Raw genomic sequence first — 25,276 nt, forward strand, 5'->3', positions numbered from 1 at the left:
CGCGCCCATTGGCCAGCGCGATCCAGGAGGCCCCGCCCGTCTTCCGCGGCGGCCAATCAGAAGCGCGCATCCGCGCTCCTGATTGGCCGCGCCGCTGCTGCCGAGCTAGGGGCAACGTGGCAGCCGCCCGGCGGTTCGCGCCGGCACCGCCCCCGCTCGGCCGGAAGGTGCCTCCTCCCCCCCCCCACCCCCCCCCTTCTCCGCCGCCGTTGGTCGCGCCCGGGCGGCCTGAGCGGGCGGGCGGGGAGCGCGGCGCGGCGCGTACCACTACGCGGGGCGGCGGGGGGGCGCGGCGGGCGGAGCCGGATGCAGGCGGCGCGGAGGGCGCTGTGGCCGGGCTGCGAGCGGCGCAGGATGAAGGTTCTGGTGGCGGCGGCGGCGCTGGGCGCCGCCCTCCTGCTCCTGCTGCCCGCCGCCTCGCGGGCCGACGAGCGCAAGAAGGGACCCAAGGTCACCGCCAAGGTCGGGGGGGGGGGGGCACCCGGCGAGGACGGGCGGGGCGGGCCCGGCTGGGGCGGGGGAGGCCCGGGGTGAAGGTCTGGGGGAGAGGGGCCTGGGGGGTGCAGGGGGGGGAGGCCCGACCCAGCGAGGTTGGGCCCGGTTGGTCTGGGTGAGGCGCGGAGGTGGGCGGGCCCAGCAGGGTGGGGGCTCCGCTGATGCCCCTCTAACCTCCCTCCACCCCCCCAAGGTGTTCTTCGACCTGCGGATCGGTGAGGAGGATGTGGGCCGCGTCGTCATCGGGCTCTTTGGCAAGACAGTGCCCAAGACAGTGGAGAACTTTGTGGCACTGGCCACCGGAGAGGTGAGGGGCCAGCAGCTGCCTGGCTGGGCCTCCCCCAGCCCCCTGGGAGGCTCCTGCTTGCTGCCCTGGGGCAGAGCTGGACGGAGGGAGCTCCGGGCCGTCCCTTTGCCTCATTCCGTTCTCTCCCTCCCCGCCCCCAGAAAGGATTCGGCTTCAAGGGCAGCAAGTTCCATCGTGTGATCAAGGACTTCATGATCCAGGGAGGAGACTTCACCCGTGGAGATGGCACTGGAGGTAAATTGCCCCACGCCAGCCCGAGGATGCAGCTGCTGACGTGAAGCGAGACGCAGGCCGTGCTCCCGACCGACTGCCTGGCTATGCCTGGGGACCAGTGTGGGGCTGGAGCGTGGTGCCACAGTGGTCAGGAGTGGGCACGCAGCTCCTAGAGACCTGGCCTCGAAGCAGAGCCGGGTGCTGGGGAGGGATGGGCGCAGTGAGGCTTGGCTGGCTGGTACCTGAACGTTCCCCGTGGAACTGTGCCCTCTGCCATGGGAGGACCAGAAACTCCTCAGTAAGAAAACTTCCCTCTGCAGCAGCTGGTGCCTCTGCCGGGTGTCCTGGCTGCCAGGACATATTTAGTCCGGTAGCAGCAGAGTTCAGACCTTGCACCAGCACTTAGCAAACATTAGTTAAGTCGATGATATTGGCATTTGGGCTTGTAAGCTCTTATCAGGTCTGCTCTCTCACAGCCTCCTGCTCCGGTCCCCTGGGGGCATGATCCCTCCTGCCAAGCTCCTTTTAGCTCCCTCCAGGAGCTCATGGTTCCCTGCAGTGCTGGTAGTTAGTTCCCCCCTCCAGATGTGCTCATTCACCTCACCCAGCCCGTGGAGAGCGCCACCATCATCACCCCTACCCTGACATATTTCCAGGAGAGCAACACAGCCTTTTTCCACCCCCCGCTTAGGAAAAAGTATCTATGGGGACCGCTTCCCCGATGAGAACTTCAAGCTGAAGCACTATGGCCCTGGCTGGGTGAGCATGGCCAACGCTGGCAAGGACACCAACGGTTCCCAGTTCTTCATCACCACGGTGAAGACACCGTGGCTGGACGGCAAGCACGTGGTGTTTGGCAAAGTGCTGGAGGGCATGGTAAGGGGGTGATGGGTGCTAAAGGGGTGATGCCCAGGGGGAGAGCGGGACCGGGCAGATGCTGCCTTGGCAACTGGCTGGGGGCGGGGCGCTGTGGAGAAATGGGCTGGGAGGTGCCTTCTGGGACGGGGATTGCACTGAGGTGGCTCTGCCCATGCCCAGCGTTGCCCCACTCTCGTGCCTCTGCTTTCCCCAGGACGTGGTGAGGAAGGTGGAGAACACGAAGACAGACAGCCGGGACAAGCCCCTGAAGGACGTCGCCATCGCCGACTGCGGCACCATCGAGGTGGAGAAGCCGTTCGCCATCGCCAAAGAGTAACCCACCCTCCCGGCCCCGCCACACGGCGCGGGGCCCTGCGCTCCGCGAGGGACCCGACCACAAGGGCTGTGACCCCGGGGCTGCCCTGCTCCCCCTCCGTGTGCTTCCCCGTCGTCCCGGGGCGGGTGAGCAGCAGCAGAGCCGCCGTGCCCCACAGCCTGGCCCCCCCCTTCGCCCGGCCGCCTCCCGGCCGGCCAGCAGGCACGACAGGGCACTGGCTCCTCTGCCCATCACTTTTGTAAGAAGCACATGCACCAATAAATGTGACCAATGTGTTTTTTAAAAGAGTTGCCTCTCTCCTGCCCTCAGAGGGGTGCAGATGACTTAGTGTCCCTCAGCCGGGTGCATCCCTCAACCCTTCAACTTCCTTCCTTCACCTTTCATCAAGCCCAGCGCGGCGCCGCGGTTGGGCCTGGATTTGCTTTGCAGAATGACGGAGCTCAGTGATCCTTTGCCAATCCAGCCCAAGTGATTTATTGCACTGAAGCCCAGATGCTGAGGGGTTTCCAAGCACAGCTGAGGGTCCAAAGGCTCCTGCCGCAGCCCTGAAGCATGAGGGCAGAAGGCAGAGCTCCTGCTCTCCCAACAAAGGCACTTTGGATGCTGATGGGGGAGCAGCGCTGGCTGGGGGAGCAGCTGTGGCTCCCACTGTACCCCTTGGCTTCTCCCACCCACTTTTCCTGCCCCATCCCAGTGGGGAAGAGTTATTTTTACCGCCGGGATCCTTTCCGCTGCCCGGCCGCTCACCACTGTGGCCCTGGGTGCTGGGTGGGTGCACAGGAGTCCGTCAGGCCGGGGGCTTGGGGCGCTGCCTGGCTGGGGGTGCAGCTTGGGATGTAGAGGCCCTGCAGCACCCCGCTGAGGACGGTGTTGGGGAGCAGGTCTGTGAGGAAAGGCGGGAGCTGGAGCAGCTTTGTTTCCCTCCCAGGCCCCATTAAAGGAAAAACACGTTTTGGGGGCCCAAAAGAGCCTCTTCCCAGGGAGGCTTTGGGACCCGTGGTCCCGCTCCTTACCCGTGCCCGGTGGCCGCACGTACGGGTCCCTGCAGAAGCCGATGACAGGGCGCTGGGAGGGCAGGCGGCTGGTGCTGCCACGGCAGAGGGGACCTCAGTGCCCACCGAAGCCTCCCCCTTTCACCACGCGTGACCCGGCCACATACCAGCCCCCTGCCCGTCCCCATCATCCCCAACCCCTTGTCTTGGGGTGCTTAACACGGGTGAGGGGGACCATCCCAGCAGCGCTGTCTGCTGCTCATCTACTCACGGGGGGCTGCTGGCCTTGGGGTCCTGCTGGCAACACCGCACCTTCAGGAAGTCCAGCACGTCCTGGGGCAGCTCCTTGTTGTGGTACAAGACACCCTGCCACGCACTCGGGGGGGTTAGCACACCCCCCCCCCCCCAAAAAAAAAACCAACAACAAACCAAACCCCCCAAAGCCACCGGTGGGCAGCATCTTACCCGGATGTAAAGCTCCAGGCCCTGCCGGCGCTGCTCCAGCACTTTGGGCATCCAGTTGGGGACACGGCGCGGGGGAAAGTTGGGGACCTTGCAGGTCTTCTTGATCTAAGGTAGAGCATGGGGGGACGTCGTGTCAGGATGGACCAGGGAGGATGAGGCTGGTCGTCCCGGCTCCGGGGAGCTGGTGTCCCCTTCCCCGTGTCCCCCCGTGGTGCTGGGGCTCTCACCCGCTTATGCAGCGCCTGGAACTCGCTGTAGCGCTTCGCCACCGTGTGCCGCCGGCCATTGCACAGCACCTCCACCCGGAACACCTGTGCTGGGATCAGCCTCATCAGCCTCCAACTCACACACCCCCCCCCCCTACACTCCCGCAGCCTGGGGAGGGCACGTGGGGTCCTCCACCCCCACCCCATCATCCAGGAAAGGCAGAGACCCCCAACCTCTAGGGTAGACAGAGACACCCCCTACCCACCCAACCCCCTGGGGCTGGTGGCACCGTGGGGAACAGGCAGGACCCCAGGAGCAGATGGGACACACAAACCCCCCCCCACCTGCCCCAGAGCAGAAGCAAGCAGGTACCTCCAATCCCCAGCCGGGGCCTCTGGGGCAATCGGGGGACCTTCAACCCCCTGGGGAGGGCAGGGACACTGGGGAGGGGCACATGGGGACCTCCAGCCTCTGGGGCAGGGGGAGGCAACCCACCCTTTCCCAAGGCAGGTGAGGACCTCCTGGGGACAGTAATGGACCACCACCACCCCCACACACACCATCAGCCCCCAGAGTGGGACAGGGACGTCCACCCCCCCCGGGGCAGGCAGGGGACCACCCCCCCCACACCCCCACCCCTTCCCCCTGGGGCAGAGGGAACCCTCAGACCAGGGATACACCACCCCATCCCCCTAAACCCCCATTTTTCAGGGGCAGTGAGGGTCGCCAGCCAGGGACATGCCCTGCTTTCAATGGCAGAGGGTCCCCCTAAGGCAAGTGGGACACCCTGGGGATGACAAAGATCCCCAACACCCTGGGGACAGAGGAGACCCCCCCATCCTCCCGGGCCGCCTCTCAAGGACAGAGGGTGTCCCTGGCACCCCAGGGCAAGCAGAGAACCTCCACCCCCTGGGGCAGGTGAGGACCAGAGGGGACCCCCCCAGGGTAGAGGAACCCCTCCACTTTCAAGGGCAGAGGGTGCCCCTGGCAGGGACCCTCCCAGGGCCAGAGACCTCCAGCCCCTGGGGCATGTGGGGTCCCCGGGGACACTTGGGGACCTCCAATCCCCGGGGCAGATGGAGACATACGCCCCTCGCGGGCAGACGGGACCCCTGGGAGCAGACTGGGACAGAGGGGGGCAGGCAGAGCCCCCCAACCCGTGGGGCAGGTGGAGGCACCCCCCCGAGCAGGCAGAGACCCCCGGGGACAGGCAGGGACCCCCCCTCCAACCCCTCAGGGAGAGTGGGAGCACCCCCACCCCCTCCCCCGGGCAGGCAGGGCGCCTTGGGGACAGCCAGGGACCTTCACCCCCTGCAGCAAAGGGGATCTCCCCCCCCCCCGCCCCGCTCCAGAGACACCCCCCCCCCAGCCCCGGGGGCGCCCCTCACCGTGTGAGCCTTGTCGGGGCTGCGCGCCGCCGCCTGGGGCTCCGCCGCGGGGATGGAGACGGCGATCATCGCCCGGGGCCGCCGCCGCCGCCGCCCGGGGCCGCCGGGGGGAGCGGGGGCGGCCGCGGGGCTTTGCGCTCCCGCAGCCTCCGGGGAAGGGCTCCGGCACCGGGGGCAGCCCCGCTCCGGGCCACCCGCCGCCCCTCGGCACCCAGCGGGTGACACGGGGGACCCCAAAGCCAGGCTGAGAGCGCCCCGAAGAAGGGTCCTGCAGCCCCCAGGGCCAAACGCCGCAACGGCTGGAGGCGGGGGAAGGGGGTTGGAGCCTGGAGGTACCGCAGGGACCAGGTTCTACAGGGACAAGGGGAAAGGAAAGTGGGAAGTCAGCACAAGCTGCCTTTTCCTTTTTTGCAGGCAGAAGGGGTATCGGTTTTGATGAAATCCCGAGCGGGGGCCCTGGGGGGGTGGGGGGTTGAAGGAGCAAGAACTGCCCCTTGGCCACGGGGGGAAAGGAGCATTACAGCCCCCAGAGGCTCCACGCTGGCTTCTTGGGGGCCAGGTCCCCCCACGAACCCACGCAGAGGGGCCACTACCCTTGAGCCACTGAGCTCAGATCCTAAAAACAGCCAAAGCTTAATCAAGAGCCCGGACAGGTGGCTGGGGCCGTGCCCAAGGTCACCCCCGTCCCGTCACAACAACGCAGGAGGCTCCACCGCCTCCGCCAGACCCTGCAGCCGTTACCCCTCCCCGCCCCGGCCCACGAACAGACACAGGCTGTTTGCCCTGATAGAAGTTTTATTACAGAATTTTAATGGCACTGCAGGAGTAAGATAGTGATTAGAGCCCTAAAACCCAGCCTGAAAAATATACATTTTACATATATTGTTAACCCCCTGCTGCAGGTCTGGTCTCGAAGCAGGAAACTAGTTTCTCTTCAGTAAGAAAATATATGTTGCTAAATGAAAAATATACAGTTAGAAGAGTTACTGGCTTGCAAGCTGCTCGTCTGGGGGTTAAACCTCTACCAGCTCCAGAGTGTTTAACTAGGGTTTGTTCACGTGTAAAAGAGGAAGAGGTATAGTGTATATAAAAAAAAAAAAAAAAAAAAAAAAGGCAAACTTCAGGTACACTCGTTTGCTCAGTCCGATTAAGAAATGGCCTTGGCTTCGGGTAGGAACGCTTCCCAGTACTTCACCAGCTGCGGAGAGGAGAGAGGGAGAGAGTCAGGAGCCTGCAGGCACTTTGCCAGCACAGTTCAAGCCTGGAGTGAGTTGAGAAGCATCTGGGGGGGGGGGGGCAGAAGTCCCTCCACAGGGCACAGCCCCCCCTAAAAAGGCATCAAGGGGGATGCAAGGCTTCGATTTTGCCCTGCCCCAGCCTGTGGGGGCTCATCCCTCCCGCACCCGGGGAGCAGGACGCACCCACAGCGGGGGGTCACGCTTGAGGGCGTCAGGAGCTCGCACTGCTGAGCTTCCAGAGGTAAAACCATGGGGCTACTCACCTGTTGCTGAGAGTTTAATAACGTCTCAAGGTATTTAGTGACGTGGTTTCTGAAGTCCTTGGATTTCTCTTTCTGCAAGAGATGGCCACAGGAGTGAGTACAAGGCTGAATGAACCACCGAAACCCTCCAGCTTTTGGCGGGGGGGAAGGAGAAGCCATCAGGATTTTCCTGTTCCTCCTGGGGCCCCACGAAGAGACCAGCGCAAGGGCCTGAAACGCTGAGGATGAAGCTCGTCTCTGCTCCCAGCCTGATGGCTCTGAGGATCTTCGCCCACCCACCTTCATTTTAACGGGGACACTTCTCTGTGTAGAAGCCCCCTCTTAGCCAAAAGACATCAGCGATGCCCCAACTCACACATGTCCAGATTTACAAATATTGCCAACTGCTGTACTGGGAGTGGGGTCAGGAGCCCAGGAGACCCTTGGCTAGCCCAGGCGACCCTTGGCTAGCCCAGGCTGGTGTTCCCAGCCAAGGCACATCAAGGCCAACTGGCTGGAGGGCCGCACGCCGAGGGCTGGGCCAAACGTACCTCAAACCGTATCACTTCCTTGCGGATGACGGCAGAAATCCGCTCAAAGTCCCTTTCGTACTGTGTCACACGAGACTCCCACTGTGGAGAGAGGAAGCGTGCTGTTTCCAGGGGAGGGGAGGGGAGGAAGCTCTTGCTGTCCTCTCCAAGCAGTTTTGTAGCCACAACTGTTCATGTGAGAGGCACTGCTGGAGCACAGCCTGGCATTTCTGGTCCTCCCTGCTTGCTGCAAGCTCAGCAAGGAAGCCACGGGAGGTGGGACCATAAGCAGCTCCTCCTATAGCATCGGTGGCTTCCCACAGGGCTTGCTCAAGGCTGGCTTATCCCTTGAGGCAAGCTTGGCAATAGATACCCCTCCCTTCAGCTCAGAAGATCCCCTTCTCAAAGGGTTCCCTTCTCACTGCTCAGCAGCTGAGTACGGAGGGAAGGAGCCAAGCAGACGCCAGCGTTCCTCACTCCCTACCTCTGAGATCTCCTCTTTGGCCTGCTGCAGCTTGTCGGGTTTGTTGGCCCAGAGCAGCCTGGCCTCCATCTCCCTCTTCTTCTGCAGCATGGTCTGGGCGTCCTGCCACCGCTGCCAGGTCTTCATGCGCTGGTCAAAGGCTCCCTGAAAGGAAGGAGGAGAGACTGAGCACTGCTCTGCCACCACACCGGCAGCAGCAAGGCAGCTGCAAGGGGCTCTGCTGACAGTGACAACCTTTGGCACGGGGGACATCTGCTAACGGCAGAGCTGCCTCACCGGTGAGCTCCTGGACCCCTCTCAGCGTAGCCAAAGCGGAGCCAGAACATGGGCTGCTCTAAGGAGCCCAGGTTCAACATCAACCAACTCACACTTCAGGAGCAGCTCTGGGGCCTCCCTCCATAGAGGGCTGGCAGCGCAGGGTTTGCCCACCTGCTCTAGGGTCTGGCAGGGGAGAAAAGCTCCAGCTATGCTCACGGTTCAGCGTGAGCCCGGACAGGCCTGAGGACACCCACTGAACTGGCAGTGGCCCAGGCACAGCATCCAGCCCAGCCCCAAGCTCAGCACCGGCCCACTTCAGTCCTGCTGTCCAAGCGGCCGGGGCAGAGAGCTGCCTTTGCCCGTCCCACACTGGATCTCCAGAAGCCAGATGATTTTAGCAGGCCTGCAAATCACCAGCCCAAGCAAGGAAGCCTCCGTTAGGCTTCTGAACACGTCCAAGCCAGACTGTGGGAAAGAGCTAGAAAAGCAGAAAGTGGTGTCTGATAGCCTGGTCAGAAGGACAGAGCAGGCCAGAGACAGGCCTCAGACTTTAGTCTGAGGCAACACTAGGGCTCCTTACCACAACATCCCAGAGAAGTCTTATTACCTCCAGCACTACCAGAGATCTTGGTCCTGCTCTGGAGCACCCACCACACCTCCCAGCACAGACTGGCAGACCAGGAAGCCTCACGCCTACTCACCAGGCTGCGTTCTGGCCTCTAGCCTCCAGAAATGACTGCTCAGAGGCCAGACATTTGGGGCACAAACGAGTCAGCCTGCCAGATTTGCACCTTACTTGGGACTTGCTTCTTTGGGTCTCCAGCAAGGAGGCACCAGGCAGGCTGCAAGGACTCGAAGACTCAAGCCCTTCCCCAGTAGGTGCTTGACAGATTTATTTGCAACACGCAGATCACAGGTTATCAGCTCACAGCCTCCGCAGCGGCCGCAGCCTTCACCTGCAAGCCATGAACTTGCTCCACATCCCCCCTGGAGAACAGCAGCGCAGCCAGGCCTCACCTACCCCGCTTTTCCAATCTAACCACTCCAACATGTGCACCTCTGGACAAGCAGCAAGCTTGCCCTCTGCCTGGAGAGGTCAGAGGCAATGCCATGCCCTGTGCTTGAATTTAGGTGGCCAGCTGCTTCCTGGCACACCTAAGCCTAAGATTGGTACTAGGACTAATAGCCTAGAGCTTGCCCCAAAGGCGTGCTTACCCTTACAACTGAGAGAAGGCGGATGTAGTCTCCCAGGAGCTCGGCCAGGAGGAAGAAGTCATTGTTAGCCTGTTCCTGGTGCAGCTGTTCAATCTTCTCTTCCACCTCAGCCAGCTGGGACAGCGCCCGGGACAGGGCCGTGTTGTCCTCTGAGCTCCCCAGCATGGCCAGGCTCTTTGCAAACTGGGCTGTGTTCAATGCTAGCTCTAGTGAACGGAACGAGAGAATCAACCGAGGGGCCTCACAACACCGGGTGCTCTGCAAGTAAAGCCCCAGCCTAGAGTTCGGCCCAAAGAGCTGCTTTTCTGTAGCCCCAGGAGACATCAGCTGGAAAAGCCAGCACTGTCTCAGCCCGAGCTGGCAGCTTCTGCAGCACGGTGGGAGGAGGGCTAGGCAACTCCAGCCAGGGAGAAGGGAAGCAGCGGAGTGAGAGGACAGGCACAGCTTTGCAGGAGTCAGCCAAAACATGCAGGGGAAGAAAACCACCCCTGCTCCCTGCCAGAGGACAGCTCAGAATTGGTAATAAGATAGCTCTGCTGAGGTTTGCTACGGCAGCCTTTGTCCAGCAGGACGCTGGGTCACTTCAACACCATCATCCTACGCTTGTAGGGCCGGACAGAAGAGGTGGGATTACTGTTTTACTTCTGTCTCCCATGATGAAGAGACTGAGAGTCCATTACAGTAAAGAAGCAGGGTCACATCTTCTCAGAAGTGCCTCCCAGGACACCTGCACACTGGTGACCTCCAGTCAGGCACCGCACAAGCCTTAACTGCTACGGGTCAAGCTACAGAGCGAGCGGTACCGAGCTTGTTACCTTTCCTGTGGTTCACTAGAGTTTCCACGACAGCATGCAACTTCCGTAGCCTCTGGTCCTCACACTCCACCTCCTGCAGCTTCTCCTCGAACCACTGAAACGGGTAAACCCCGAGCTGATTCCCACAGACGGCATCGCTGCAGGGCTGCGGAGCTTTCCTTGCATCTCGCACCCAAAAGCTTGAGCTGGGGACAGCACACAGCTCCGGAGCGAGGACGAGGACAGCCCAGAGGTGTCCTGATACTTACAATGTCCGATTCGTTCATCTTGATGGTCATTTTACTGACAGCATCCGTAGCTTTGTTGAACATCTTCAGTATTCCTGCTCCACTCAGGGTCTGGGTGCCTACTGCTCTTGGTAGCTATAAAGAAACAGACAAGTTTGCTTTGCCAGGAGATAAAAGCACCACAGTGGCATCGTTCTCCCTTGTGGGTCCCTTGACAGGTGGGTTTCTCTGCACACAGCAACCCACACACCACAGCTACGGCAAAGGATTAGCCAGACAGTGCCTGAGCGGTGGCATACACACACATGTACAGTATTTCCAATAATGGGACCGCAGTGATTTTCAAACAAATAAGGAGTTCCTAAACCTTACACTGAATCTGGGGCCCACTGTTCTGCTTGGCCAAGGTAACAGAGATCTGTAAGAACCAGCCACGCTACTTGAATCGCTGAACTGAGGGCTGCCCAAGCTGCCACAGGTCACACAGGCACGCAGAAGTGCTTCGGAGCATCTCTCCAAAAGCCAGGAGCACGTCACACTGCTGGGGGACACTAGAGCAGAGTGGTGCTTTGATGCTGGGAAATACTCTACACCAGCCACAACTATTTTCCAGACAGAGCTGCATCTGCTCAGCAGCAAAGTGAGGTGTTTCCATGATGCCTGCTCCTACCTCAGAGCCCTCCAGCACAGCATTAGTGCTGGAATCACTCACGCTAGGGTTTTCCCCAGGGCTCAGCCTGTCTAAGAATGACTCCTCCACATCAGGTGCACAGTTGGGCACGGTCACACTCTCCTTGGAGGAGCAGGGACCTCATCAGCCACATGTTCAGTACAGAGCCAGCTCTCCCTTAACATCTGAGCATCAGATCAAGCCAGCATGGGACCTCCCTCACCTCCAAACAGCAGGCTACACTCCTGTCATGGATTTTGGAGAACAAAGGCTACCTGTGCTCATAATGTGTGCCCCCACCATGATGTATGCAAGCTAGGTCAGAGCCCTTTAGGAGTGTACAGTGCTTAGACAAGCACTGACACAGAAGAAAGAGTTCTGTTGTATTGAGATTGCGTGGCAAGGTTTTGGTAGAAGGTGGGCTAGAGGGGTGACTCCTGAGAGAAGCTGCTAGAAGCTTCCCCCATATTCGAGAATGCCAATGCCAGCTGGCTCCAAGACAGACCCACTGCTGGCCAAGGCCAAGCCCAGCAGCGGCAGTGGTAGCACCTCTGTGATAACATATTTAAGGCGGCAAAAAAAGTCGCTGCAGAACAGCGACTGCAGCTGGAGAGAGGAGTGAGAATATGTGAGAGAAACAACTCTGCAGACACCAAGGTCAGTGAAGAAGTTTGTGAAGGACTGTCTCCTGTGGGAGGGACCCCACGCTGGAGCAGGGGAAGAGTGTGAGGAGCCCTCCCCCTGAGGAGGAAGGAGCGGCAGAGACAACAGGTGATGGACTGACCACAACCCCCATCCCCTGCCCCCTGCGCTCTGGAAAGGGAGGAGGGACAGAAATCAGGAGCAAAGCTGAGCCCGGCAAGAAGGGAGGGGAGAGGTGGGAGAGGTGTTTTAAGATTTATTTTTATTTTCTCATTACCCTACTCTGATTTGATTCGCAATAAATTAAATTAGTTTTCCCCAAGTTGAGTCTATTTTGCCCGTGACGGTAATTGCTGAGTGACCTCCCTTGTCCTCATCTCGAGCCACGAACCTTTGGTTGTATTTTCTCTCTCCCTTGTCCAGCTGAGGAGGGGAGTGACAGAGCAGCTTTGGTGGGCACTTGGCATCCAGCCAGGGTCAACCCACCACAGCTGTTCTCATCGTTAGTTAAGAGCTCTTACAGGGTTCTGCTGCTTCTCGCTGAGCTCTGAGGCGCCACACCTCGCTAACTGCCTGTGTACAGTTTCCTTCTGCGCTTCCAGGGTACTTGTAGCTACGTTATTGCACACTACTGACCTCCTCCTTTTCCAAGAACTCCCTGACATCTGGGTCCTGCAGCATTGTTGGATGGCTGACCACTCTCCGTAGGTACCTGCGGAGAGGAACACAACAGGAGTTACTGTGGTTGTAGCAAATCTGGCCTCCGAGCCATCACAGCGAGCTGCAACACACTTGTTATTTACTCTGAAATGGCAGTTCAGTAGCTGGAAGTCAGGCCCAACAAGCTGTTGTCATTCACACGCCAAGAGTCCTAGCTCCCTGTGGACTTTAGTGAGACTGACCTGCAAGACCAGACCTGCCAGACCTTTGATTAATACTTGCTATAGCAAGAAAGTTAGTTGATTCTCCAAGTGACCAAGATCCAGCCTTACATCTTTAACAATGACACTTTAACGTATCTTTCAGAGGATGAGGCTGGAGGGGATCAGCATCCCAGGGCTAACTGCAAGTCACCACAGGTAGCAGAGCAAAGGCCACTTGTGGCTGCCTAGTCAGGGTGCAAGTTAGAGATCGAGTTGCTTCTCACCTCATCTGCACTGTTTGCACAAGTACCTAACATCATATTTTTGGGCTCCTGAGACAGCTCAGTTTTCTCCCTGCCTTGTCAGTGGAGTTTGGCCAGATTTGGACCAAACACCAGCAGAGGTTTTTGAAGCAGGAGATTGTATTACAGAATCAAAGCAACTCCCTGCAGTTGCAACTCTTCAGCAGCCTCCAGGTTTGCTGCAGACCTAGAAGCAGACTGCTTTTCTCATGTAGGGAGGAGAGTGCAGCCAGTCTGACCTTTCAGAGGTCCCTTGCTTGGTTCAGGCACGAGGGGATAGCTGTTGGGGTCTGTACCTCTCTAGAGCAGCCCGTCTTTTTTCTAGGAACTCTGCAGAGGAGGAGTCTTCTTTCCCAACTTTCACTTTGGTCATTCCTAGCACAGAAGGAAGATGCAATTAATGAGCTGCTTCAAACTCATCAGACAGCGTAGTGTGGTTTGTGACAATGTACAGACTATCAGGGTGACAGCAGAGGAGAGGCGTTTTACAACAGGAATTAGACCTTGCATCAGCGAGAACTACTTGGAAATTTAAAATCTGCTTATACCTAACATCTAGCAGCAGTTGACATTCAGAAAAGAGGCAAAGCAATGCCAGGCAGGACTGGAAGGGTTACAGGTTCCTCAAGTGAACGGCAATTCAGTGACAGCACAGAGGACGAGGTTTTACTCTACATCAAGCAGATGTGGAGGCATCTGCGAACTCAAACAAGGCTTTAGACCCAGAGCTCCAAGTACAGAAGCAGAATTTTGCCTATGTCACAGAACCCAGATTATTTTCCACGCCTGCTTCCCACGGCTGCTCTGCAGTTTCCCTCTCAGCTTTGAGACTGCAGGCAGGCCTGTCCTTCGGGCACAAAGCTCGCCGTCAGAAGGACCAGCTCTAGCGCTCTGCACCTCCACCACTCACCTATGAGACTCTTCTCAGGCGGTGGAGGAACGATGAACCCATTTTGGGCATGCTTCTCCGACAACTTCTCATAGAGACCCAGAAAGTCACTGAACCTCCTTTTCACTGAAAACTGCTTGCTCCTGAACATTGGCATGCTTGTCTGGGGGAAGAGACGAGACTCAGATCAGACTCACCCAGGGAAGCTTGCCCCTGCACGCACAGCCTTGCTAGCTCTATCTGCTGTCACTTCTGGGGATGAAGTAGGACAGCTTGAGCTCTGCAAGATATGAGGAATGAATAGAGCAAGCTTTAGCCTAGGTTTTCAGCAACTTACCTCCTAACAGTTCTCCTTGGACCGAGCAGTAGTACTGATGCCACTAAACAACAGAGCAGCTGTTACTGCAGCTGCAGGCTGCTTGGTAAGCCCTGCCTGCTGCCTAATCCCATCATCCCTGCTCCACACAGGAACAGGGACTGCTGTCAGGTCACACTTAAGACTATAGGGACTGCCAGTGGCTTTTGACTGTGTTTGCAGAGTGGAGGCTAACAAGTCCCCTAGTCCCCTTCACACACATCAGCTTCAGACCACAAGATGCCTGTAGTCCAGCAGCCACTGTACAGACAGCTAGGAACAACTTTTTGCAGAGCTCAGAGCAGTACCCCAAAGCTCCAAGCAGGGCAGCAGCTGCAGAAGGCTCGTTTTCTTGCTCTTTTCTAGCCCAGGAGAGCAGGTCCTGACATGACACGAGCTACAGCAGCAGCTCTTCAGTGAGAGCCAAGTTCCGGTCAGCTTAATTTGATGCGACTGTCGGCACAAAATCTCTAGCAACAGCCCCAGTGTCTAGGGCTCTCCCTAACAGATGCCATTCCTGCTGCTCACTCCAACATTGAGCATCAGTATCAGCCAGGATTGCAAAGAGGTAAATGTCTGGAAAAAAAAGACAGTCTCCTTTCAGATAGATTCAAAACCTATTTCTCAGCTGGGCTCATCCTTTGATCTGTAGGGGTGAGCTGTAACTCCTGAATCCATGTAACAAGGCATTCAGGCTTCCTGTCTATTTAGGGCACTGCTGGCTTGGCTAAGAGCAGACAGTCCAGCTGCCTTCAAGCATGGAAAAATAATGGCACCCCCCTCTCAGGAGCGACGAGTCAGACATACCTGTGTTGACACTTTGTAGGCTACATACGCATTCATGCCATCCCCTAGGGAAAACAGAAACAAGGCATCAGTGTCACAAGATCAGCACTTTCCACGATCACCTGAATGCAAAGCACAAGGCTTTGGCAATCTCCTGCCCTTTGCCTGCCTCAGTGGTTCCAATCTTCGGCCTGATGAAGCCCCGAATCTTCAGGCAGAACCACAGGCAGCAGCTCACTGCAGGACCCTGGATTCCTGCCCACTAGGCATTTCCCCAACCTGACTGCTTAGCCCTCCTTTTCCTTCCTATGGCAGCCAACACTGACAATCAGGCGCTTGTTACACCGACAGCGTTTGGGCTGACTCCACGCATCTGCTCAGCACGCAACAATTCGGTGGCTGTACAGCACATGAAGCAGTCTATTCAGAGGATGCAAGTCAGACAGCCCCTGGCTGCCTGTGGTTGGATTCTGAAACATCACAGGCAGTTTTCTCCAGCTAACACAGAAATCCCCTTGTTTACCTGGTAGTTCAACTGAAGGGCATCCTCAGAGGTCTGATGCTACCCCCAATATACCTCCGATTTACAAGTCAGTGCACCTCCCAGCTCCAGAGCTCACAAGCCACGGAGCGAGAACAAGCTGCCACTCACGAGGCTGCTCCGCTGGCTGGGATCAGATGTTACCGTGGGTTCTCTGCCCCCCAGGACTGCCACGTAGCTGGCCAAGTTCCTCTGATCCCCACTTTCATCAGAGAGAAACCCTCTTGCTTCTCAGTTTGAAGCCAGAGCGGCTTCCCTGGCAAGCACAGCTGCTAGGGAAAGGTGCCAGAGCATGGAATAATACACTCAGTTTTAGGTTAAGGCAGTTTTACCTCCCCCTTGCCAGCCTACACAGGACAGTGCTGACTGGCAGTCAAGTCAAGTTGGTCACCACAGTTCCAGACACCAAGCTCTGCTACATCACATTTCCCCCTCCCAGAACACCCACTCCTTGCTGCCTGCCTTTGAAGCCCCTGGCCTTCTAGAACCTGCTTCTGCCTCGCTCGTTTGGGACCTAGGCATTTTGCTTTGTGTAGCTTCATTACTTCGAGATGTTGGAAGAAGTCTTGGAGAAGTTACTCCAGGATCAAGTTTGCGCTTGCAGAGACAGCTCAAAAGCTGGAGCTGTGGCACATGAAGGTGCCAGCTGCATTCAGTCCTACTGCCAAGCCAAGCTTGTCTAACTGTGTTTCACTGCGCAGCAGGACAGGACATTAACTCACCAACTTTCTCTGGGTCACTCACTCCTACAGTCAGCTCAAATTTGTCCTCCTGTTCCTCTTCTTCCAGCTGTTTGGATGAAGCACACAAGGACAGCAAGTTAAAACTAGAAAGCCAGGCTTCAAACCACCCCAAACTGTGAAGTCCCACACACTGCGGTGAGCTTGTCACACTGCCCGGGCGTCTTTGGCACCTCAGTCTGGCCATGGCCATTCTATAAAGCCCTCGAGCTTCTCACTTGTGTCCAGGCTACATGTCCCAAGGATCCCAAACTGGATTTGTCCTTACTACACCGCTATCTGCTCAGACTGCTCAGCCCCAAGGTGAAACTCTGCTGAGTCCAGCCTCAGCTCGGCACAAGATAGCTCCCTTTGGGCTCTTTTACATCATAACTTCAGTTCTCATCCGAAACAGCGTAAGATACTGAACCTGTGCAGAAGGTAAGCTGTACTGTGTAGGCACACAGAGATGGATAGCAACAGGCAGACTCAGTCTGAACAGGTCTTGTCATATCCTGCTTTGCTAAAGGCCGGTGGGCAGCTGTACCAGCACTACTGCCTCTGACAGACCACAGAGGCTTCAGGCTTGCTTAGCAAGCATTGCAGTGCCTCGTTAGTGGAATGCTGCTAAAGGACTGGGCGAAGCACAGCTGAGACTGGCCTCAAATGGCCTTTGGTATATGAACCTGAAGGTGACAGCTTATCAGTTCACTGATCAGCTCAGCATCCTGGCCTAGTTCTGCATTGCTCCTTCACTTAAGCCAGTCTGAAGCCAGACTGAGACACTACTCCTGATGGCACTATGGAGTCCATCCTCATGAGCTCAGCGGGGCTTGGGGCAGAAAAGGAGCACTTTCCTTGTCTCCAAGATAGTTTGTCTCTCTACAGGAGAAAACCCAGATTTAGGCCAAGTACCACCTCATTAACTGGGCTTGGCAACCAGACTACAAGTTCCACTTAAGGTCCTTGTGCTCTCATGTCACCTGGGAGACTGTTTCTTCTAAAAACATGGACAAAAGCAGCTATACCACTTGCCCCATCTGCGACAATACAGCGTTCTAGAGGTCCGAGTCAGAGCTCAGATGCACAGGACCAGATCAGCTGCTTGCTATTTCAGCTTTGGAAGCAGTCTGCACCACAACACAAGCAAGAATTCCATCAGGCTGATCTGAACCCCACTTCAGCGGTATCAGTCCCAGACTGATGGCCTGAGATACAAGCCAGGGCATCCAACATGGCAATTACATTAATTGCATAATTTAAGATGCATGTTTACAACTAAGTAAACAGACAGGTTCCTGCCAATTACAGTCTGAAACCAGCAGGGCAAGTTGGAAAGCTCAGAGCAATTCTCACCTCCTCATAGCTCTTTGGAGGGTTTCTAGAAGAAGAGCTTGCAGCTACTTCTAACGAGGGGGCAGGATTGGATGCTTTGGACAGTTCCTTCTTCTGGCTGTTTTGCGTGCTGTCTAGAGACAACTCTACAGTAGCATCTGTCAAGAGAAGTTCACAAGGGTCAGCGTCTCTACTTTGGGTTTCCGGAAAGGTAATTTCAATATTCTCAGAGAAGTTCATAGGCTCTAGGGAGCAACAATAGTCTTAACTAGCAAAAAAAAAATAAATCCATAGGCACGACACCTGTAAGCATTGGGAAGAGCATGACTCAATGCATCTTCACTGCACTAAGAGCATTTGATCAATCCTGCTGGAGAACATTAAGTTAATCCAATGAACTTCTTGTTCTAGAAGGAGCCAGGCATCACCTCCTTGCTGTATGCCAGAGGAGCTGCACCCTAGAACAGCTAAAGGCAAGCTGGACTTTTTTTACACAGCACGTAGGACAGCCTAGAAAGCAGGCTCCTTCCCAGTACATTTCACCACTCAGAGGAAGTAAAAACTTCCATCTGTTAGCAGGTGTCTCCAGAATTGACTCTGAGATGCCTCTGCCAGAGGTGTCCCGCCACACCAGAGCTGGGGAAGGCCTGACCCTCCTCATTTTCCTCTGCTGAGGGGTGTTATCTTTCCTGTTCCTTGGCAACAGCCACATCTCTACTAGAGATGCTTCCTCCACCTGCATGGAGGGAGAAGGTAGAGAACAAAAGTCTTTTAACTCTGAGAAGACACTCACCACCTTACAGTTTAAGGCAACAAAACTAAAGCAAATCCCATTTCAATCCTCTTCAGCTTCCAAACAGTTAATCCTGCTGCATGATTATGCTACTCCGACCTTCCCAAAAACACCACCAGAGCTTAGTGCTTCCAGAGCAGGCTGGAACACAAGTTTGAGATAAGGGCCTGTGATAGTCCAGAAATACCCATGACCTCCATGTCATGCTTAAAACCAGATCACTCCAGGCTTAGAGTTCAGAAAGCCCCAGTAAACACCCAGCAGATACAGACCCACCTGCAAATAAGTCCTGATCATCTTGCTCTACACGAACCCCATTCTCTTTGGAGGTGCTGCTCACAGGGAGAAGAGATTCCCTTTTCAGTGCCGCGGGCTTGCTCTGTAAGAGAATTAAAGACACATAAACAAGAGGTCATTTACACTGAGGGATGGAGGCTGGAGGACCAAACAGCTCACCTTCCTAGCTGCTGCCACACAGGGTCACTACTGTGTGAGCAGAGTGGCCGGAGGACAGCACAGACTGCTTCCCTTGCACCCACCCCTGAGCATTATGACCTCTGCCAGCAAGGCTGTACTGAGGCATCTGAGCCGTTAGGGACACCAAGTGTCATGCGAAACTTCAGAGCCGGTTTCGACCCCGATTTTTAGGAGAACGGGAGCAGCTATCAGGTCACTGGGATGTGCCAGCCCACTGGCCAATCGTCACAACCCCAGTCCTTCCACTACAGGTGTCAGGAGCAGTAGGCAGTCGAGTACACGAAGAGCTCCTGTTTACAATGCCCGTAACACACCCAGCCATGCCATTTCCAGGTAGTGACTTGCACACCAGCACTAACACCACCTCAAGGTAGGTGGGCAGCACTAGAGAGCCTCCTGTGCTTAACCGTAGTGAGCTGAGCACGCTGCTGACAGGAGGTCCCTTGGGAAAGCCAAACTGTCACCGCCGGCGGCAGAGACCTGCGGTGATTTGCTTGCCCGAAGGCAAGATGCCAGGGACCACGGGAGCCTTGTCAGCAGCTTAACTTGTGCTAGCAGTTCAACTGCTACCACGAGCCAAGCTGTCCTTCCCTAGAGGGCTGGTTAGGGCCTGCACGAAGGCAGCAAGGCCGTGCTTCAACACAGCAGCTCACTTCCAAGTGGTGCCAGAGGAGCTCACGGACTCCGCTGCCCCGGCACTGCTGGGAGACGGCTTCATGGAGCCGCACCGTCCCCTCCTACAACACTGCTCACAGCAGAGGCAAGGCTGTCACAGCTGGACTAAAGCCAGCCATGGCTCTCTGTGTTTTGCAAAGTGACTCTGGCAAAGTCTTGCACACCATGCTTTGTGACCCAAAGCTCACGCTCACTATGTACAGCTTAGCTGGGACAAGCCAGCCCTGAGCCCCAGGGCCGGGACTTACAACACAGCTGATCCTGTCACAGCAAACAGCCCCTTGGGCATGCAGCTTCGCTGACAGGGACCGTCCTGGCCACTGGGGCCAGGCTGGGGGACAAGGTGAAAGCCCACTCGAGAGCTTGTACGCCAACCAGTCTACCCCTCCACAAGGCAAAACTATTTCTGCATCTCTGCTGCAGGCAAGCGCTACAGACGCTGGTATCACGAATCCTCCCTCATTTTGCAGGCAGACAAGCAAGTACAAGTTATTCCAAGCAAGAATTGGACAGCAAGTGCTATTCTTTAACGTCTTAGCGGAGAACAGAACAGGTCTTTGACAACCAGTAAATGGAGCACTATTAACAGCGACTCCGAACCAACAGGCTCCTTGTTACTTTCTTCAGCAAGGAAACATCATCAGTTCGTACTGCTCCTGAAGGAGCACAGAGAGCAGTGCCAATGCAGCTCCTCTTTGAGGTAGGCTCGAGTCTTTGGGTACGTAAAACACCAGTGCCATTTGAGTCCTCCCATATTTTAGGATGTTTTCCTGAAGGAGAAAGCTGGGACTGCTCCCAGCTTGGATCACAACGGTTATAGGCATGAGCTAGTGAGATATTTGCTAGTGATGGAGGGTGGGGAGCAGAGCCACCCACGCCAAACATCACACCCAGATCCACCACAGGGTCCTTCAGACTGGTGCCCAAGTCAACAAAAGTACTACCACCACAGGGACTTCGTCCAGTCAGTGCCCAAGCCAACAAGAGGGCGACCACCACCAGCGACCTATGTTAGGGACATTTATAGCGCATCTCACTCAGATCCCCTGTTTCTGCAGGAGCTCTTCAAGCTGGTAAGCAAACCCCACTCTAGATGGACAAGGTAAGGTGGCCTCTGAAGTTTCCCTAATGAGTCTCCCAGCTCCCAAACGCAGAAAAGGGCTATGTGCTTTTCTACCGTGACCAGTTCTCACTCTGCCTTAAATTTAGTTTCTGAGACTATGAAAGTACCACGTCATGTTCCTACTTCTCCATCTGCTACTGCAGAAGAGCCACGGCCTCTTTTAGATCAGCCCATGACACAACACCCGCCATCTCAGAGGCCTGATTTAGCACACCCCAACCATCACGTGTGCAGGCAGAAGCTGCCTAGATCCCCCAGCGAAAGCCTGATGCTTACTACAGGAAAGCAGGCCTTGTGTCAGAAGAGCTGGCCCTTGAGGACAGTCCTAGAGAGGACTGTGGTCACACAGGGATCCAAACTTCATCAACTGATGAGGTCCAGCTCCAGTTACATTTGTGTCAGATCCAAACACTCCTTTGCTGGGTACTCTATGACGGCTAAGCACTGTCAAGCCACCTGAACGCCAGCAGCTGGGTAGATTTGCCTCACCAGCCCGACTCTCCTGCTTCACAGAAAGTGTTTTGCTAAGGCTCAAGGGCAGACAGACAAGCAAAGCCACTGGGTCGCAAAGAAGAGACAAGTATTAGTTATAACAGTTGCTTCAACAACACTAAGCACCTGATAAGCTGCTTTAGCTTAACAGACTCCAGTTTTGGCGAAGGGTCGCTTTATTTGCATGAAAGCTTGCGGCAGTTGGCACTCATCTGTTTTCATAGGCTGTCTCTACCACAAAGCAACTAGCCACCTACTACATCTTCCATTTCTTCAACAAAGAAAGGTCCCGAGAAGTTCAAGACCATCACCATACCCTGGTGCCAGCCAGAGGAACCAGCATCTTCTTGCAAGACCAGGGTTGCACTTTCCCATGTTATTTTCAAAACATATGACCTTGTTGCTCTGTTTTGTCCAGACCAATACAAGAGTTTCATCCTCACAGGCTCACATGGGGCAAAATCTACCCACATCTCCCCAAATCTGCCTTGTTCCCTGCTGCTAAGCCACCAGCAGAAGACAGCCTGCTGCTGAGCAAGCAGGGCTCAAGGACACCAGGGCAGCACCAGGGCAGGAGCTCCACCAGAAGTGGGGCAGAGACAGGCAGAGACAACTCCAGCTTTGTGCCGGTAGCAGGAGAAGCTTGGCCAGGCCAGCTCCGTTCCCAGCAGCAGGCGGGTTCACGTGTTTGTGGCCATGGTCGTCTGCTCAAGGCCTGCCTGAGCCCAGCCATGTTTTCATCAGGGCTGGGAAACTGCAGACAGGTGAAGGTTTCTGGAGAGCTTCCTGCCAGAAACACCAACTACTGCCCTGCGGGCAGGAGCAGGCAGGCTGGAAAAAGCCTGGGTGAGGCAGGCAAAGGCCACGGTGTCAGCCCTCGCAGGGGACAACATGACCAGCCTCAGCTCACAGAGCTTAGGAAATCAACCCTAGTACCTGCAGTGTTCAAGCAACCAGACTGCTGGAGGAGGCAGCCTCTGCGATCCCTCTACCAGAGATCCTCGCTCGGTGCAGACACCAAGCGCAAGAACTTGAGGCCAGCGGCTGACTGGGGAAGGATTCAGCTTAGGAAAACTCCAGCCAGTGTTTTAACTCCCCTCCTGTCTGCTGGTCACTGTCTGGAGCAAACACCAGCGCAGCTGGCCAAAGCTGGTATGAGTTAATGCCAACAGCCTTCAGCAACCAGGGATTCATGCACAGGACACTATTAGAAACAAGGAGCTGAAACCCTTCACCATTCACACCTCCACCTTCAGCAGGGAATTTATGCAGCAACACAGTGACCTGGTTTGCTGAACAAGTATCATCAAACCTTTCCAGACCATCCTGCAGCCAACTGTGCCAGTACAAGGCAAGGGAGGACACCAAAGCATTGGTGAGCCTCCTCACCATGAGTGGGAGACATCAGATACCTCCTGTCATCTCACCCCGCTGCAGAGAGAGGTTCATCTCCCAGTACCCAACTGAAGGCAGCAACCACCACGTCAGCCTCACCAGGACCCTCTGGATGGTGAACGGACAAGAGCTGATGCTGGAAGAAGGAAGATGTGGCTTTTCCCTGTGAAGGCTCACAAGCTGTGCAGCAAAGACACTGAGCTGTGGCTGCCACCAGGTTTTAAACCAGTGAGACAACCCGCTCATGAGTTACTCTGACCCTGCTGTGGGAGGGTGTCAAGCAGCAGGCAGTTGCCCCCAGAGCTGTGCCCAAGCCACGCAGGGACATCTTCACACTGACGGGGTCCTTTGAGACGCTTGGGTTCTGCAAGAATTGACAGGTTATAACCCCGGGGAAACAGAGACCGGCCTGGCACAAGCCGTTTCACAATCCCGCAGCCAAGGGAGCCGCCTGCTCCCTGACCCCTGGGCACCCACCTGGCCCCCACGGCACCCCTTCACAGCCACCCAAGTCGCTTAAGGGGCTCTCGGGGAGGGAGGGGATGCCAGGGTCCCTGCAGGAGCAAGAGCCCAGGAGCATCACACATACCTCTTTTTATTTTGGGGATTTCTCTTTCCTTTTAACCAAACCCAGAGGATGCCACACCGCTGCCTGCAGGCACCAGGCCGCCCCTCAGCGAAGAGCCCACCTGCAGGCACCGCCGGGCCCGGCCCCGCAGCTCCTCCCTCACAGCCGGGCCGGGCCGGGCCGGGCCTACCCCCCGTGCGTTACCCCCCCCCCCTTCCCCGCCCGCGGCCCGCACTCACGGTGCCGGTGAAGATGTCCTCGCCCTCCGTGTCGCTGTCGGCCGCCCCCGGCGCATCACTGTCGCCGCCGTGGGGCTCGGGGAAGGGCGGGGGGAGGCGCTCGGCCGGGGAGGGGGAGCGGGAGCCGCAGGCGCCGCCCGACGCCATGTCCGCGCTGCCGCCGCCCCCGCTTCCGCCTGCGACAGCCGCGCCGGAAACCGCCGCCGCCGCCTTAACCCGCGGGGCGGGGCCGTGGAGGCGGGCGGCCTCCGGATTGGGCGGTGCCTCCGCCTGCCCCGCCCCCCCGACACGTGGAGCCAATGAGCGCCGCCGGTTTTCTCCGCTGGCGGGCGTCTCTCCGTCCCCATGGAAACGGCCACGAGCTCGGCGGCGGGGCGGGGCGGCTCTCCGGGCCGTACCATTGCACAGGCGGAGGGGGGAGTGGGGGTGGCCCCTGGGCGAGCCCAGGCCTGAGGGAGCTTGGGGGGGCGGCGGAGGCCTCTGCGAGGGGAGGGCGTCAAGGACGGGTGCCCCCACGTAGTCCCCTCAGGGACTAAGCTGGCCATGGTCCCCTCAGTGCCTCGAGAGAGGCGGCTGTAGTCCCCTCAGTACCCCAGTGGAGATAGTCCTGGTCCTCTCAGTGCCCCAGCTGAGACCCCATGGTCCACTCAGCTGAGGGGCCCCAACCGAGACCCGGTGTCCCAGCTCAGATGGCCACCAACCCCTCAGTGCCCTGATCCAGACACCATGGATGCCCCAACCAAGATGGCCACAGCCACCCTCCCTAGGATCCCCAGACTCCAAGGCAGCTGTGGTCCCCCTCAAGCGCCCTGACCAAGATGGCCAGAGTTCCCTCAACACCTCGAACAGGACAGCCACCACCCCTTCCACACCCTGACCAGGATGGCCACTTGTTCAGCTCCAGGATTTTCAGGAGCAGCCCAGGAGAGGTGACACTGCCACAAACAACTTCAATCCCTCCTTCTCCCCAACTTTGACTCCTCTCCTAAATGTCCAGTAACAACTCTTGTGCAAACCTGAACTATTCTTCCCTGCAGCCCAGGATGAATCCCATACCCTGAAGACATCCCAGGATGAGCCCCGTATCCCTGAGACAGTGACAGCCTGCAGTCCAGTCGCTCACTCATGGTGATGGGTCTCCACCACTCCATGGGGCTGGTGGTTCTTTCAGGACAGTGCCAGGAGGAGCTGGGCAGGGCAGTAGGTAAAGCAGAGCCAGGTGAGACACCCCGGACTTCCATCAGCTTTGGGTTAAGGGAGAAGATCCCAATGTGAATAAACCAGACAAGGCCCCTGACCTGCCTGACACCCCTCAGCTGAATTAACTCACCAGGTGGTGCCCCAGGGAGAGGGTCTCCTTCTCCGGGTGGGAAGCACCAAGGGGAGCCGCTGGGTGCTGCAGATCCCCTCGGTTGCGGAAGAGTAACCAAGAGACAGATTTTCCTTCTTTTGGCTCATCTGTTTCCTGCAAAGCAGCAAAGTCTAGTAGAGACCCCCAACCCTTCGACATTGGAGCAGTTGGTTTCATACATGATTGCAACCACGCTGCACTTCCTTCCTTCATCCACGCTGGCTCTCAGGCAAGGAGCACTTGTGCTAGGCCTGCACTCTGCTCCGTCACAAACTGAAAACATAACACAGCTTATCTTTATCTTGAAGGACTCACTGGTGTCCTCTCTTCCTACAAATCAGTGAGCAGCTGCTAGTTCTCTTCTATCTGAAATTGTTTCTAAGGTTTGTAGAGGCAAGGTGCATCCTTTGGCTTGCAGGTGGGTCACCATGCAGGTCTCATCCCAGATTGCCTCAGTGAATTTGAAACTATGGGTTTCACCCTGCTGACAACCTGCCAGAGTCACTCTTTTGAAGTGACATAGCAGTGGATGAACACAGCTGTCCCAAAGAAGAGCTTTTCAGCAAGAAAGTGAGAAGTAAATGGAGAAGGTTTTGAACCTGCTTTTGGCAAAACCAGTCTTGAGGGCAGAGAAAAGGCCGAGGCTGTAGGACACCAAAGTGAGCAGGACAGGCATCAGGATGCCAAAGGCAGTGCCAGAATGATCCTGGAGCTCCTTCCAGCGGGACCTCACACCATTTTAGATGATCAAGAGCCTACACCCTGCCTCCAGCACGAAGGGCAGGAGTGC

The 25,276-nt window shown here is 56.9% G+C and overlaps 3 protein-coding genes across 5 annotated transcripts; 1 reads left to right on the forward strand and 2 right to left on the reverse strand.

The window, feature by feature from the left end:
• The first annotated feature begins 260 nt into the window (after positions 1–260).
• Positions 261–2,495, forward strand: PPIB (peptidylprolyl isomerase B). The gene is made up of 5 exons (XM_074837467.1): positions 261–462; positions 689–802; positions 943–1,036; positions 1,707–1,891; positions 2,088–2,495. The coding sequence occupies exons 1-5, from the start codon at positions 307–309 to the stop codon at positions 2,208–2,210; spliced, it is 672 nt and encodes a 223-aa protein (XP_074693568.1). The 5' UTR covers positions 261–306; the 3' UTR covers positions 2,211–2,495.
• Positions 2,496–2,660: 165 nt separating this feature from the next.
• Positions 2,661–5,733, reverse strand: SNX22 (sorting nexin 22). 3 transcript variants are annotated; one of them, XM_074837469.1, is made up of 6 exons: positions 5,263–5,733; positions 3,895–3,978; positions 3,668–3,772; positions 3,474–3,547; positions 3,224–3,297; positions 2,661–3,093 (listed from the first exon to the last, which is right to left on the reverse strand). In XM_074837469.1, the coding sequence occupies exons 1-6, from the start codon at positions 5,329–5,331 to the stop codon at positions 2,954–2,956; spliced, it is 546 nt and encodes a 181-aa protein (XP_074693570.1). In that variant the 5' UTR covers positions 5,332–5,733; the 3' UTR covers positions 2,661–2,953. The 3 variants fall into 3 exon arrangements, with proteins under 3 accessions (XP_074693570.1, XP_074693569.1, XP_074693572.1); XM_074837468.1 differs by having other exon boundaries at positions 3,474–3,568; positions 5,263–5,724; XM_074837471.1 differs by lacking the exon at positions 3,895–3,978 and having other exon boundaries at positions 3,474–3,568; positions 5,263–5,729.
• A 306-nt stretch (positions 5,734–6,039) lies between these two features.
• Positions 6,040–23,313, reverse strand: SNX1 (sorting nexin 1). Its single transcript, XM_074837114.1, has 15 exons — positions 23,136–23,313; positions 18,443–18,545; positions 17,395–17,531; positions 16,042–16,108; positions 14,800–14,843; positions 13,659–13,800; positions 13,045–13,123; positions 12,220–12,295; positions 10,293–10,406; positions 10,045–10,138; positions 9,230–9,435; positions 7,757–7,900; positions 7,294–7,374; positions 6,764–6,835; positions 6,040–6,460 (listed from the first exon to the last, which is right to left on the reverse strand). The coding sequence occupies exons 1-15, from the start codon at positions 23,280–23,282 to the stop codon at positions 6,410–6,412; spliced, it is 1,557 nt and encodes a 518-aa protein (XP_074693215.1). The 5' UTR covers positions 23,283–23,313; the 3' UTR covers positions 6,040–6,409.
• Positions 23,314–25,276: the final 1,963 nt, after the last annotated feature.

Source organism: Strix aluco, chromosome 12, assembly GCF_031877795.1.
Source record: "Strix aluco isolate bStrAlu1 chromosome 12, bStrAlu1.hap1, whole genome shotgun sequence".
NCBI lineage: Eukaryota > Metazoa > Chordata > Aves > Strigiformes > Strigidae > Strix > Strix aluco.